General features: G+C 40.7%; 1 protein-coding gene and 1 long non-coding RNA gene across 5 annotated transcripts in view; both read right to left on the bottom strand.

The window, feature by feature from the left end:
- The window catches only part of gria4a (glutamate receptor, ionotropic, AMPA 4a), a 93,624-nt gene extending 91,600 nt beyond the window's left edge, over positions 1 to 2,024 (bottom strand). For 2 of the 4 annotated variants that reach the window (XM_046388821.1, XM_046388818.1), the window contains exon 1: positions 1,594 to 2,024. In XM_046388821.1, coding sequence (XP_046244777.1) covers positions 1,594 to 1,687 — 94 coding nt within the window. In that variant the 5' untranslated portion in view covers positions 1,688 to 2,024. The remainder of the gene's footprint in view (positions 1 to 1,593) is intronic. The other 2 variants (XM_046388819.1, XM_046388820.1) reach the window with 2 other exon arrangements.
- A 1,386-nt stretch (positions 2,025 to 3,410) lies between these two features.
- LOC124059070 overlaps positions 3,411 to 12,599 on the bottom strand; it is a 66,119-nt gene continuing 56,930 nt past the window's right edge. The window contains exons 3-4 of the long non-coding RNA XR_006843362.1: positions 4,917 to 5,067; positions 3,411 to 3,580 (exon numbers count right to left, since the gene is read on the bottom strand). This is a non-coding gene — a long non-coding RNA (uncharacterized LOC124059070). The remainder of the gene's footprint in view (positions 3,581 to 4,916; positions 5,068 to 12,599) is intronic.

The following is a 12,599-nucleotide window of genomic DNA, read 5'->3' as shown; positions in this document are numbered from 1 at the left end:
GAGAGAGAGAGAGAGAGAAGGGAGGGAGGGAGGGAGAAAAGATGACAAGGGAGGAGTCGGGAGGCAGAGCATATTGAACTGAGCAATCGTCGCCACATAACATGCCACTTATCTGTGTGTGCCTCGGTCATACTAAAAGTTTACATTGTCTTCCTTTTTTTCTTCCTTTGTATTTCTCTGAATTTTTCAGTATGCTCCTTTAGTAGACCAGAAACCAAAACTAGGCGCCAAACGTACACATGCAAATAACAAGATGTACATCTTCAATACATGCCAAGCATATTTTGTGTTAACAGAATCATTTATTGCTTTAATCTATATTACCTCTCCTGTGTGTGTTGTTTAATACACATGCACTTCAACCAGGTGAGTCTCGATATAACCAAACATGACACGTTATTGCGCCAGTCTCTCAAAGAAATTTCACATACATTCCCATCTGTGTCAGTGTCAAAAGAGACGGAGGTCTCTTTTACACATATACGCAAAAGAAACTGTGCGTGTGTTTCCAATGACATTACACTTGTGTGCAATGCAGAGATATGCAAATGACTTTTCAAGTGAACTGGAGAGACCACTGAATGATCCTACATGCCTGTATGAGTGAGAGAGAAGGAAAGAGTGTGCTTCTGCACGGCCGCTCATGCTTTAAACAGTATGCGTGTGCATGCATGCATGTTCACATGTATGCTTTCTTAGTGTACAAGTGTGCACCCACATGCTGTACATGAATATGAATGCATATTTGCAGCTGTGTGACAGCATACAGTGTGTGTGTGTACTGTGCATGTGCACATGCATGCTTGAAAACCTGTGCAAATGTCTGTGTGTGTGTGTCAAGCAGAAAAATATTTAGCGTATTAAGTTTATTGGCAGCTGTAGGGAGACAGAGTCAAGGAGCCGAATCTCATTATAGGACCTCCCAGCTGCCCCCCACCAGGAGTGATGCAGTGCATTCATTATCACACACATGCCTGTAGGAATGTGTAAGTGTGCTTACGTGCATGCATGAGTGTGCGTAAGAGAGCCAGAAGAGGGATTTTGTGCATGTGTGGTCCATATGCACTGAACAAACCAATGATGATCAAGATTTTGTTAACTTTATCACTGATCACAAGCTTCTCCCGCACTGACAGGAGGGTAAATGGAAAAGGGGTGAGAGAGAGAGAGAGAGAGGGAGAGACAGAGGGGGAGAGAGAGCGAGAATACTGCAGTGTCTAAACAGTGAAGAAGACAAGAAAGGAACAAAGCTCGCTACAGCATTCATGAGCCCACAACACCCTTTAAAATACACGCAAATACATGAAAAGAATAGGGTGAAAGAGTGAGTGCGCATTTGAAAACCATATGAATCACAGCAGAGACGACGCACCAATAATATCTTGGATAAAAAAAACAGATGGAAATTTGTTTCTATACTTGTATGTTCTCTTGTGCGTGGATTTCTAGAGTTTTAACAGTGATTTTGTGTTCTGAGGGTCCCGGTGCGCCCCCTTTCCTTGGTGACTGCTGTCCGCTAATATCCTTAAATATTCAGTCTAGTGTGTCAGATCTGAGTGTCCGTGCGTAAAACCAGCAATCCCTCCAACTCACCTATCTGCACAGAGCTGGGGAAAGCCCCCGTCGCCAGCCCCCAAAGGGCGGAATACACCCCCAGAAAGTGCCAAGAAAAAATAATAATCCTCATTTTTCTTTCCTTCAATCCCTTCAGAAACTGTTGAGAGACATCGAGAGAAGAACGGGGGGAGATGCGAGAGAGAAGAAAAAGGCGTCAGAAAAAGGGAAAATAAAGAAGAAAGATGAGAGAGGTTTCTTTTCCCCCGTTTTGTCCAGCAATATTCCTATTCCATGGTGGGCTCGATCGTTTCTTCCCCTGCAGTGTCCGCTCAGGAAAGAGCTGTGTGTCCGGTGCACATGTAAAGACGGGGAGAGAGAAAGAGTGGGAAAACTCGCTAGAATGATTGGCGAGCTGAGAGAACAGTCTGCATGGAGGAACTGGACATGCGCGCCCCGTATCTCTCTCTCTCTCTCTCTCTCTCTCTCTCTCTCTCTCACACACACACACACACACAAACACACAAATGGTCTGCTGTCTTTAACTTGCTGTAACACGGAGTCTCGTAGCTGTAGCCGATTGATAAGGCTTGGTCGAGGCGCATGTAGGAAATAGCCAAAAAAGTGACCCGCGTGAGTATGCGTGCGTGTTTGCGCGTACTACTCTGTGGTCATGATCGCCCCTCGGTGTAAGCTTGACAGATTTTAGCCTAACAGGATTCATATTTTTATCTGTAACCACTCCGCCAGATCTTTTCTTTTTTAACATAACGTATAAGCTCAAGAAAGAAAGACAGCAAAAGGAATGAGTGCTTCAAAGAGACGGGAGAAATGGTTCGTGGGGGTCGATGATTTATTGCGCTTTTGATTGGTTTTGTTGGTGAGGTACAGTAAAAGTGAGACAGAGAAAGCGAAAGAGTAGGGGCTCTACTCGCGCCTAACTAATTGCATTACAAACTCAATCCGTTCTGACGCAGCGGTCCAGTTCCGCGGCCGAAGCAGCCTCGGTGCGTCCCACCAAGGCAGCAGCACGCAGGCCAGCTGACTGAGGGAATCCTCGGGCCGGACGCTGATGGCGCCCCAGGGACCAGCTAACATCATCGTCGTGGATGTTTAACGTCACGACATCACGAGCGCAAACATCTGGCCACGGAAAGGAAACACACATACACACACACACACACACACACACACACACAAGAAATGCGATCATTCAGCTACACAGAACGATGAAAGCCAGAAATAATGTTTTGTGTAGCTTAACATAAGAAGGAGAAGAAGAATCATAGCCGGGAGTACACTCTGTAAAAGTGCATTATGTTATGGCCGTATCCTGTTCACAGTCGTTTTATCTATCCTGCCGGTAGCAGGTCGGTAAAACTGACAGACGGTCTGGGATCGCATAGTTACACGGTGGAGAGCACAGTTTCATTTTTCCAGATGGCAAAACGAAAGGGAAGCTTCACGGCTTGTCCCAGTGAAAGATGGGGTCTGTCCATCTCTGAGGAGTTTCCCCGCTCGGCTGCAGAGCAAATCAAACGAGTAAATCAAATAGCGTGAACAAAGTGAATTCAACGTTATTATTATTATTACTATAGTTTTACATTTTACATTACACCTCCCACTACATACAGGATGATAATTTACTTGGAGCATCATCACGTCAACACTAGATAACATACATAGACGGCCTCCACCTTTAGTTTAAAGCTAATTATATGATATGGATTGTAATAGCAAATCAAATTGTCTTTATATCACATATAACCACATGCGCTTGAGGGGAAGCCTTGCATATGTGTGGTAATATGTTGTATATACAGTAAGTACATGTTATGTGTTATTCGGATTCATGCAGCCAGCGTTCAGTTTCCCCCCCATCAGACTGACATCAGACTCTGTCCATGGTGCTGAATCTCACTGCGCTACATGCGGGCAGCGGGGTGAGGTGGAAGAAACTGGCTTTTCTTTCTCCACTGCTTTCACACCATGTGCCGCTCTGGGAGCACAGAGTCTGCGGGCATTGCTGAAGAAGACAAACACCCCACCAGGAGACGACACTGATTAGTTACTTCTCTCTGGATAAGGGTGTGCTAATTAGAAAAATCCCCTCGCGCGACAGACTGGGACTCTTTCAGCTGGCCTCCAGTAGGCCACATATTATTGTATAGCATGTAGTGTATTTCCTGCTATGTCTTTTTCCCAACTCATGTCATGTCATATAAACAAATCTTTTGGTTAGGTTGGAATAATCTTCATAATACCAATTGCGTGTATAATGCTTAATGACTGAACCACACATACATTTACACCAAACCTTTAATGACTATATGTGCACGGAATGGAAAGTGGGAAAGTGTCTGACTACTTCAAAAATCACACACACACAGGGACAGCCAAGGCTTATCACTATTTCATGTCTCTTGAAAAAATGTAGGTTATCGCTGAGACTCTTTTTCTAACTGATGAACCAAATCGGCATCATTTTCTGTACAACCTAAATGATGCTTCATTGCAACAAGCATGCTGAGAAGCTGGCCTGATCAATCCACTATGATTCCAAGTAGAATAACGAGCATATGTTGTGGAGAGAGTTTCATCTGGTTGTATATTATTAACCTTTGGCCTGCTGCCATAGTAGATGTATTGTGCTTCGTGATGGCTTTGTACAACAAACAGCTTACCAAAGTGTGCAGGATTCAGGGCAGAGTCATTTTCACAAATTATTCTCGGTAGGCTGAGGTTAAGTCACCAGCACAATGATGAATACCCACTGACTGCAATATATTTCTACCTCTGTCTCTTAGCAGTGTGTTTTCATTCCTGTTTGGTTGATCTTAGGACTTCAGGTTTTACACTGAGTGGGTTATATTCGGCGAAGTGCTGCAGGTTGTTGCACAGTTGAATATTTCAAAAAAAGTTTTTTCTCCACAGAATAACCATAATAAATGTCCAGTTTTGCTTGCACCATGTTACATTTACTAACAGGCACTTACACACAGCACCTTTGTGAGGTCTCCCCGTGGGAATATTTTCTTTGCACAGTGGTGGTGACTTGGTGGGTGTTTAAAGGTGTCTTTAAAGGGATATGTCTCGCTGCACTCCACATGACACCATTAATGTTCAACCTCTGGCATTACATCAGTGGCTCTTGGAAAACATGTTCATTATGAGCATCCAGCTTCTATTCTTCAACTGTAATCCATAATACTAATAACAAAAAATACATCCAAAAGCACAAGATGCATTTTATATGAAACAATGTACCCAAATGCAAGCAATAGGATAGAGAAGGATGCTCCAAGTGTTGCACAACAACAGTGCTCATGCTTCAAAGTGAAAAGGGTAGAAAACGACTTTACCTCAGAATGCGTTCAAGTGAAAAGGCCATGATGATAAATCTTCTCCCTGGTGCTTTGTGGGTTTCCTCCACTGGATTTGCATGGGGCTCTCCCAGTTGTTCAAGTTTCCAGAGTCCATACAGGCCAGTGGGTCATATGTTTGAGTGTAAGCCTATCCATAGACCAATCAATCAAAAACAAATCAGCCATTTAGACAGAATTACCAATTGCATTACCAAGTTATTAGTACAGTATGTGATGCCCAGCTGAACAACAGGTACTGAGAACGGAGAATGACATAAACCAGCTTTACTGAATCAAAAGGATATTATGTCACACAGGAAGTTCACTTGACGTGAAAATAAGTTTTGAATTATTATTATTATTAGTTGTCCTTGACTTGTGAAGAATCAGTCTTGTATTACATGCTGACAAAGGCATGATGAAGCATTTGGGGGGGGGAAATGAAGGCAATTGTGTGTCTCCTGCTGAAACCCTGAACTCTAGCATCTCTCCCATTTTGTGCCAATGACATTTCCCTTTGCCTCAGAAATGCAGAAAATGGATCATGACCCTGGGACACATTGTTAATGCACTGCATTATAAAATGTTAAGAATGAACTAGTTTTATTTAACCCAGAAGACATTTTAGAAAAAACAAGTCATTCGTAGCCTTCAGTGAGGGCATAAATTCAACAAACTGCACAGTGATACCTAAAACTAATAATTTTGCTGCTAATGCGTCAATGGAATTAGCGGTTACAGTACCAAACATTGCCATCACAAATATTATTGCAGAAAGTCAATTTGGATGATGTCCCAGCAGAGGATTATTGCTTGTTCTCCTATATCTCACGGAACATCTAATCTATAAATCAGTATCCAAGATATCTAAATCCATTCATCCATACATCCACAGCCTCCCAGGCAAACTCTCCCAGTGCTGGATTGAGTCAATTACTCAGTTCACAGTCCACCTAGATAATAAAGACCCGTTAACGCAGATGTCCTATGGACATAACAGATCCACTGAAGTCAGCTTTGTACTGACACCATGTTGAGTGAAAATTGACACAATGATGGAGATTATAATGAAGAAATTTTTCTTGCCAAATCATATGAGCACTCCCATTTTGAACACCTGGTCCCAGTGCAAAACACTTTTAATCAAATCAAGATTATAGTCAATATGGCATAACGGCAGTAGATGTTCAGAGAACAAATTAACCTGACTAATTCCAAGTCTCTACTGGCCAGAGTTCAAACCTAAGATGCCCTGTCTGGCACAATGCCAACACCTCAGCAGCATTTAAGCCAAACCTGGATCACAGCTGAAACAATCATGTTGCACTACCCAGTCAGAAAAATTAAAATGTTTCATGGTTACCAGATCAAACCCAACAATCGTTTTCTGTGTAATCCAGACAAAAACCACAAACTGTGTTGCATCTTTAGCAACATAAGCAGTGTAGCTTGATAGAAGGTAATATTAGTCTGTCTGCTGGATGATCCTGACTAAATATCTCAACAAGTGTTGGATGGATTACCATTAAAATTTGTACAGACACGTATGATCCATGGAACATGAATTCTAATGACTTTGGTGACTTTTGACCCAGTACCACCATGAGCTACCATCATTTTTTTCTGAAATGTCTCAGTTGGGCAGATCGCAATTAAACTTTGTTAAAACATTGATGTTCCACTTGGAACAAACAACTCTGACGATCACCTGACTTCTCAATTTCTAATGTGTATTATACTTTGATTTACGGCCCTTTTACAGTACTACCAGCTGAAGTGCTTCACACATACACAGATGCAGCAAGCTATCATGCAAGGTTCTGTCCCAACCATGGGCAGCTATTCAGGTTTGAATCTTCTTCCCAAAGGACATCAACCACCCACAATCCTGCAGTTAGTAGATCTGCACCCTGTCTGTGCAGCCACAGCTGCTGGTATAAATTAGCAATTAGCATGCATGTACTACACTAAGATACTGAACATGATAAACACTATACCTGCTAAACATCAACATGTTATTACTGTTACCGAGAGCATGTTAGCATGTTTATGTTTGCATTTAGCTCAGAGAGTGACTAGCATGACTGTAGACACTTTGTCCATACGTTCAAGAATCTGTTTGATTCGCACGCACTCATCTTACTTCCTGTTCCTGGCAGTGTCCTCTAGGAGGTGCTAAAAATCATAGCCATCCAGGACAAACAGTCTGAGAAATATTTTTCCCTTCTGTAATGTGACCCTTGAACTCATGAACTCCTTAGCATCTATTACCTCCTTACCAATCTGTGTGGGTGTGTGGTTCTCGTCTTTGCAGCTGTGTGCAACTCTGTTGTCATCAAAGTGAATTAAAATAAATGAACAGATTTTTTTATTCTATTCCTAGTTTTAATTGGCTTTTTACTAGACACAATGCAATATTCAAAAGTAAGTTTTTGGACTGATTTTTTTTTTCACATTTAGTATTTCCCTGAAAAGAGAAATATGAAAATATCAAGACAAAATTGAAAGAGATCACACATTTTGTGTTTCTTGTCAAAGAACACATAATGTGCTATTGCACTATGGCAGACAATGTGACACCCTGAAACTTACACTCAGCTCTGTGCAAGTCAAAACACAACATCAGCAATGCTGTCTGTCTGCATCCATCATCTCCATCTAACCCCTGCAGTTGATGTTGTCACACTTGTAGCGTGACTGTAAGTTAACAAAGATACATAGGATGAAAAAACGCTTGTGAATCAAGCCAAGGTTTGCTAGGAATGCATTACATTTTTAAGTTGTGTGTGAGAAACAAAGAAAAAGCAGCAATGTAAGTCCATCAGTGTGTGTGTGTGTGTGAGAGTGTGTGTGTGTGTGTCTGTATTCCTCCTACCCCATTTTCCCTTGACTTAACTTCATCTATTTCTGCTGTCATCATGCAGAGCAACTGGTCATTATGGAAAGACCTCCCATAGACTGTACTTCACACAATAATGGACACTATGCCAGTAGCCACACTCTCTCAACATAGTGACATATGGTGGCAATGATCATCTATCCATCTATCTATCTATATATCTATCTATCTCACTTCTTAACAAGTTGTTTTAGACTGTGTCACAGATGTTATGTTATGTCTGTGCCGACAGTCACCCAGCTTGTCAACACTCCTGCTCGAAAGGTTATAAGAATAACCCTCCTCCCCTCCACTTTCATCTCTGGCTATTCATCCATCCATCCTTCTCTTCCCCTCTCCCCATATCCACCGTGTGATGACTCATCAATCTAAATGTTCTTTTTCTCCTCCTCATCACCTCCTTCTTCCCCACCTTCCTCATACCTGCAACTTCTCACAGCTCTCCTGCCGTATCCTCCGCTTTAGCTGTGTGCCCCATGATTGTATTCTTCCAACTCCCAACATCTCTCCTTTGACCATTCTGCGTTTCCTTCAGCAAATCATTTGGGTTATATCAGTATTAACCAGCCCTTTCTGTATCCTTCCTTCACCTTTGTCTTTTCATCTCCTTTTTGCCCAGAAGCATTTCTTTCCTCCAATTCAACCCACTGTGCCAAGCAAAATCGCTTTTTTCTCTCTCTCTCTCCCTGTTTCTGCTGAAGAATATCTCTTTTTATCATTCTCTACCTCCTATAACCCCAGTAGCTATCTTGTTTCTTATTGGAAACACACAAAAAGAACATTAGCAGATACAAATCAATTGATGGTGCTACACTGTGAGGTTGCAGCTGGGGACTCGTCGCATTACTCTAAGTAAGGTGAGGATCAATGTGCGTCAATGGTAGCTGCTGAATGGTACATTTATAACATGCAAAAGCAATTGTTCAGCTTTTGTGACTTGCAGCTTTCATTGAAAGGACGGATTGAATATTTCAACAGTAATGAATAGGAGGCAATGGGCAAGCACTATAGTCAGGGGTGTTGGTTTTCTCATTGTCATGCAAATCCATGCTCCTCCTTGTTGAGAACATTTTTTTGTGTGCAATTTTCCTGGAATTGGGTAAAATAGGTTGGTTACCAGAAAACAAACATATCTATCAAAGGTGGGCATTGATGTCCCTTTTCTTTACAAAACTTAATTAACAAATTAAAGGGTAGCTGAGTGTCATAACAACTCACTGCAGCTTGTTGTATAGTCAGGCTGAAGCACAAACCTATGTATCTTGTAGCCTTCCAAACCTTTGAAGGTTTGAAGGTCTTTGCCAAACACTCTGGTGATTGACTGAACTAGCATACTCATTATGGTTACAGACTCCACTCAGTCTCTCCTAGACCTGTCAAATTAGAGTACTCTGTGACGATAAACCGTGACTTGTAAATAAATGGTATTATGGTTTGATTCAGTGACAGAGTGGCAGCGTGCCGCATCAATATGACTACCGGCAAGAATTAACGTCAGGCTAAATTACAGGCAGCTGGAACCACAAGGTAGCTAGTAATTCAGTGATTAAGCCAGCACAGTTGTGCTCATCATTGTCTTGACAAGACACAATCACAGTGTTGTTTATAAAAACTGACATTGTCTAATATGTGAAGAGAATATAATAATTATTAATTAACACATGCACATTTACTTGAGCAAAAGAAAAACTCACATGCACATGTAGAGTGTATTCTCATTCTAGTGATGGGCTGTTTTCTCATTTGATTAAAACATTTCCATGTGAAATGTACATTTTCACAAGTGTATAACTTGTGTTCATATGTGGTTGACTTTCTTTGAACGTGGATAAGATTTTCTATGTTGGAACCCACAAAACAATAAGAAAAACCTATTAAATAAATAAAATAATTATAGAGTGCTGGGACAAGTAAGTAAGTTCAACTGTATATATTATATAGTGATACAGTAAAAAGCTTATATTATTTATTTATTTATTATTATTTTTATTTTACTTTTTATCTACTTTTAATTACTCGTGCTGTGCAGATGACAGGCACTCAGGTTTCAGAACTTTCACAGGATTAATCTGTCGGGTATTTAACTTTTTTTTGTTTGATAAAACTATGTTCACAGCATCTCAAGAGCAACACATTCACACAGTCACACACAAACTTTAAAGTAAACACAAACATGCACATACACACAGAGTGTTGTCCCTCCCAATGATAAACATGCACAGCAGCTCACAGAAGACACTCAGCAAGATGCACTTGTGTGCTGATTCTACAAACAGCTGACAGAGAACTGAATAGATAGTCTCTGTGTTGGTACTGTATAATGCTGAGTATTTTTTTGTGTGTGTTTATGTTAATATATTTAAATAAATTAGATCTATTAAATATATTTAAGTCATGCTGCTCTGGGTTAGTATACATAAAAACTGCATTTTACAGTTTTCAATGGTTCAAATTTATGCTGTGTCAAGAAATGAACTGTGCAGCCTTGGACACATTTTGGACTGCTTGTTAACAAAATATAATAGTGATATAAGTTGGAATAGCTGGTTTTGTTACTGCCTTTCTTTATTGCTAACAAAATCATTGTAGAGAAAATGCATTTCAGTCCTTTCATCCTTACCAAGAGTTCCCAGTTGATATGTGAAGTTTGTATTGCTACAACCCTCAGAATTCTCCTTTTGTGCACTGAAGAAGTACCCTGCTGTACTTGGTAAGCACTTTTCGCAACACACTGCATGAAGAGAACAAGTATTTTAAAAATATGTTTTGAAATAGTTTTATTTAGTCTACAAAATCACTTTATGTTCCATGGAACAGAATCTTGTTGTACTTTAATCTGCACGTGCCTCAGGTTATCCTCATCACCTCTTTTTTGATGTATTTTTGTGGAGATGGTATGAAGCCGGCAGCAAATGACTTAGCCGGGCTGGTTGCCAAAACCATTAAATGCCATCCCTGGGTGCCTGTCAGATAATGATTACCCTCTTGTGCGATGGTCCTGGATCTTCAGACACCTTGTCTAAATGCTCTGCCCGAGTTCTGGCAGGGCAGACTAAATGCAGACTGTGTGACAGATCATAGACAGCACTGTCCCCACAGGCAGGCAGATGGCTATGAACAGCCTTGATAATATGGGTGTATGAGCACACACACACACTTATCAATGTGCACAAATACAGATTGCAGATGTGCATTTTTGCATGTATAAAAACATTAAAAATGGACAGACATGTGATTGGGTCTGCAGGTCCATCTTTTAATATTTTGCACTTTTATATGCTTTTACTGAATGAATGCACACAGACTATCTCTGTGTTTCTCTCAGTCAGATCTCTTACTCAGATCTGTGCCAGCTCCTTTCTCCTCTTCTCTGATCATGCCATGGGCCAACATAAAACATCTGGGAGTTCACACTGTTTGTGTGTGTGTGTGTTCACTATGAGAGTGCACTAGATTTGGAGCGAGCCCGTTTGTGCGTGTGTTAGTGTGTGTTGGCTTCTCAGCAAGCCTGCCAGGCTAAGAGTCCAACATCTGTGGGTTCAGATGTTTTCTAATGATATGCTAATGGTGCTGGAGGGAGACAAGCACAGAGGCTAATGTAGCGGTCACAAACCTCTGCCTCCATCTCTCCATCGCTCTTCCTCCCTACTAGTCTGATGATCCACCCATCTCTTGCTTCTCTCTCTGTTTTAATCTGTTTTGTCCTCTTTTCATTTTACCTACATGCGTCACTTATATACTTAAAAACCTTTAGAAGAAAAAAAATCATAATCATCTGCATGATTCAGTGTTGTTAAAGGTTAAAAGTGACACATTTACTGTGAAACTTGCTGTCTGCGTGTTGCCTGCTACTTTTCTGACTCACAAAATGGCAGTAAATGCTATTCAAATCAGGGGGATTACACATATAAATGTACATTTACTGTGAACTTACTATGGATATATGCTATTTAATTTGACCTTTATGGTGTATTAATCAATTCTGCGGTTATGGAGAACACACAACAAACCACGGCTGGTTGAGGTCATTTACATTCAGGTAGGTGTACACACAGAACAAGCATGTGAGACACAGTCACCTTTGGATTCTCTGCCTCTTGGTTGTTGTCGTTGAACATCACTTCAGCCACCTCTCTCTATTGCTGGCATCAACAGATTTCAGCTTTGAGTAGCTCTCACTCTTTTGTAGGTTATAATTAGTGACTGAGCGGCTAATTACTGTTGCTGCTTCAGAATGTGTTTCACCTTTATAGCAATGCTTAACTTCAATCACACCAAATTGTGTAATTCTTATGGGAAACTTTTATCACTTTAGCTTATTGTATCAAATAATATGTAGAGATATTTAATCAGTGAGTCGCAACTGATGTGCAAATAGCTACTGGGGTTTGTAATTTGTTTCAAATCTTATTAACAAGAAGACCCAAAACCTATATATCTATTCCAAACAAAAATAAAGTTATTCATTTGATTCCATTTCCTTTAAAATATTTTTCTCTTTGAGGATGCATATGCACTCACTTAAAACATAGCACATCAGCATATTATCACCAAAAACATTAGCTAGCATTTTCAAATTTAGGTCCATGCCACGTTTTGTATGTAGGCTAATATGGGCATGTTTCCCAGGTACTGTATCATCTGAATAAAAACGACATGAGAATCTTATTTCAAACGGGGAGTGAATCACTGACTGGTTTTGGCTCAGCAAGCAGTAAGTTGTTGCTATTGTCTGCTTCATGACAGTTTTTCAATACACTTACACAATACACTGTTTTAAA

This window comes from Scatophagus argus, chromosome 5 (assembly GCF_020382885.2).
Source record: "Scatophagus argus isolate fScaArg1 chromosome 5, fScaArg1.pri, whole genome shotgun sequence".
NCBI lineage: Eukaryota > Metazoa > Chordata > Actinopteri > Scatophagidae > Scatophagus > Scatophagus argus.
Note: the sequence above shows the minus strand (reverse complement) of the source record. Positions and strands in the feature narration are given on the sequence as shown.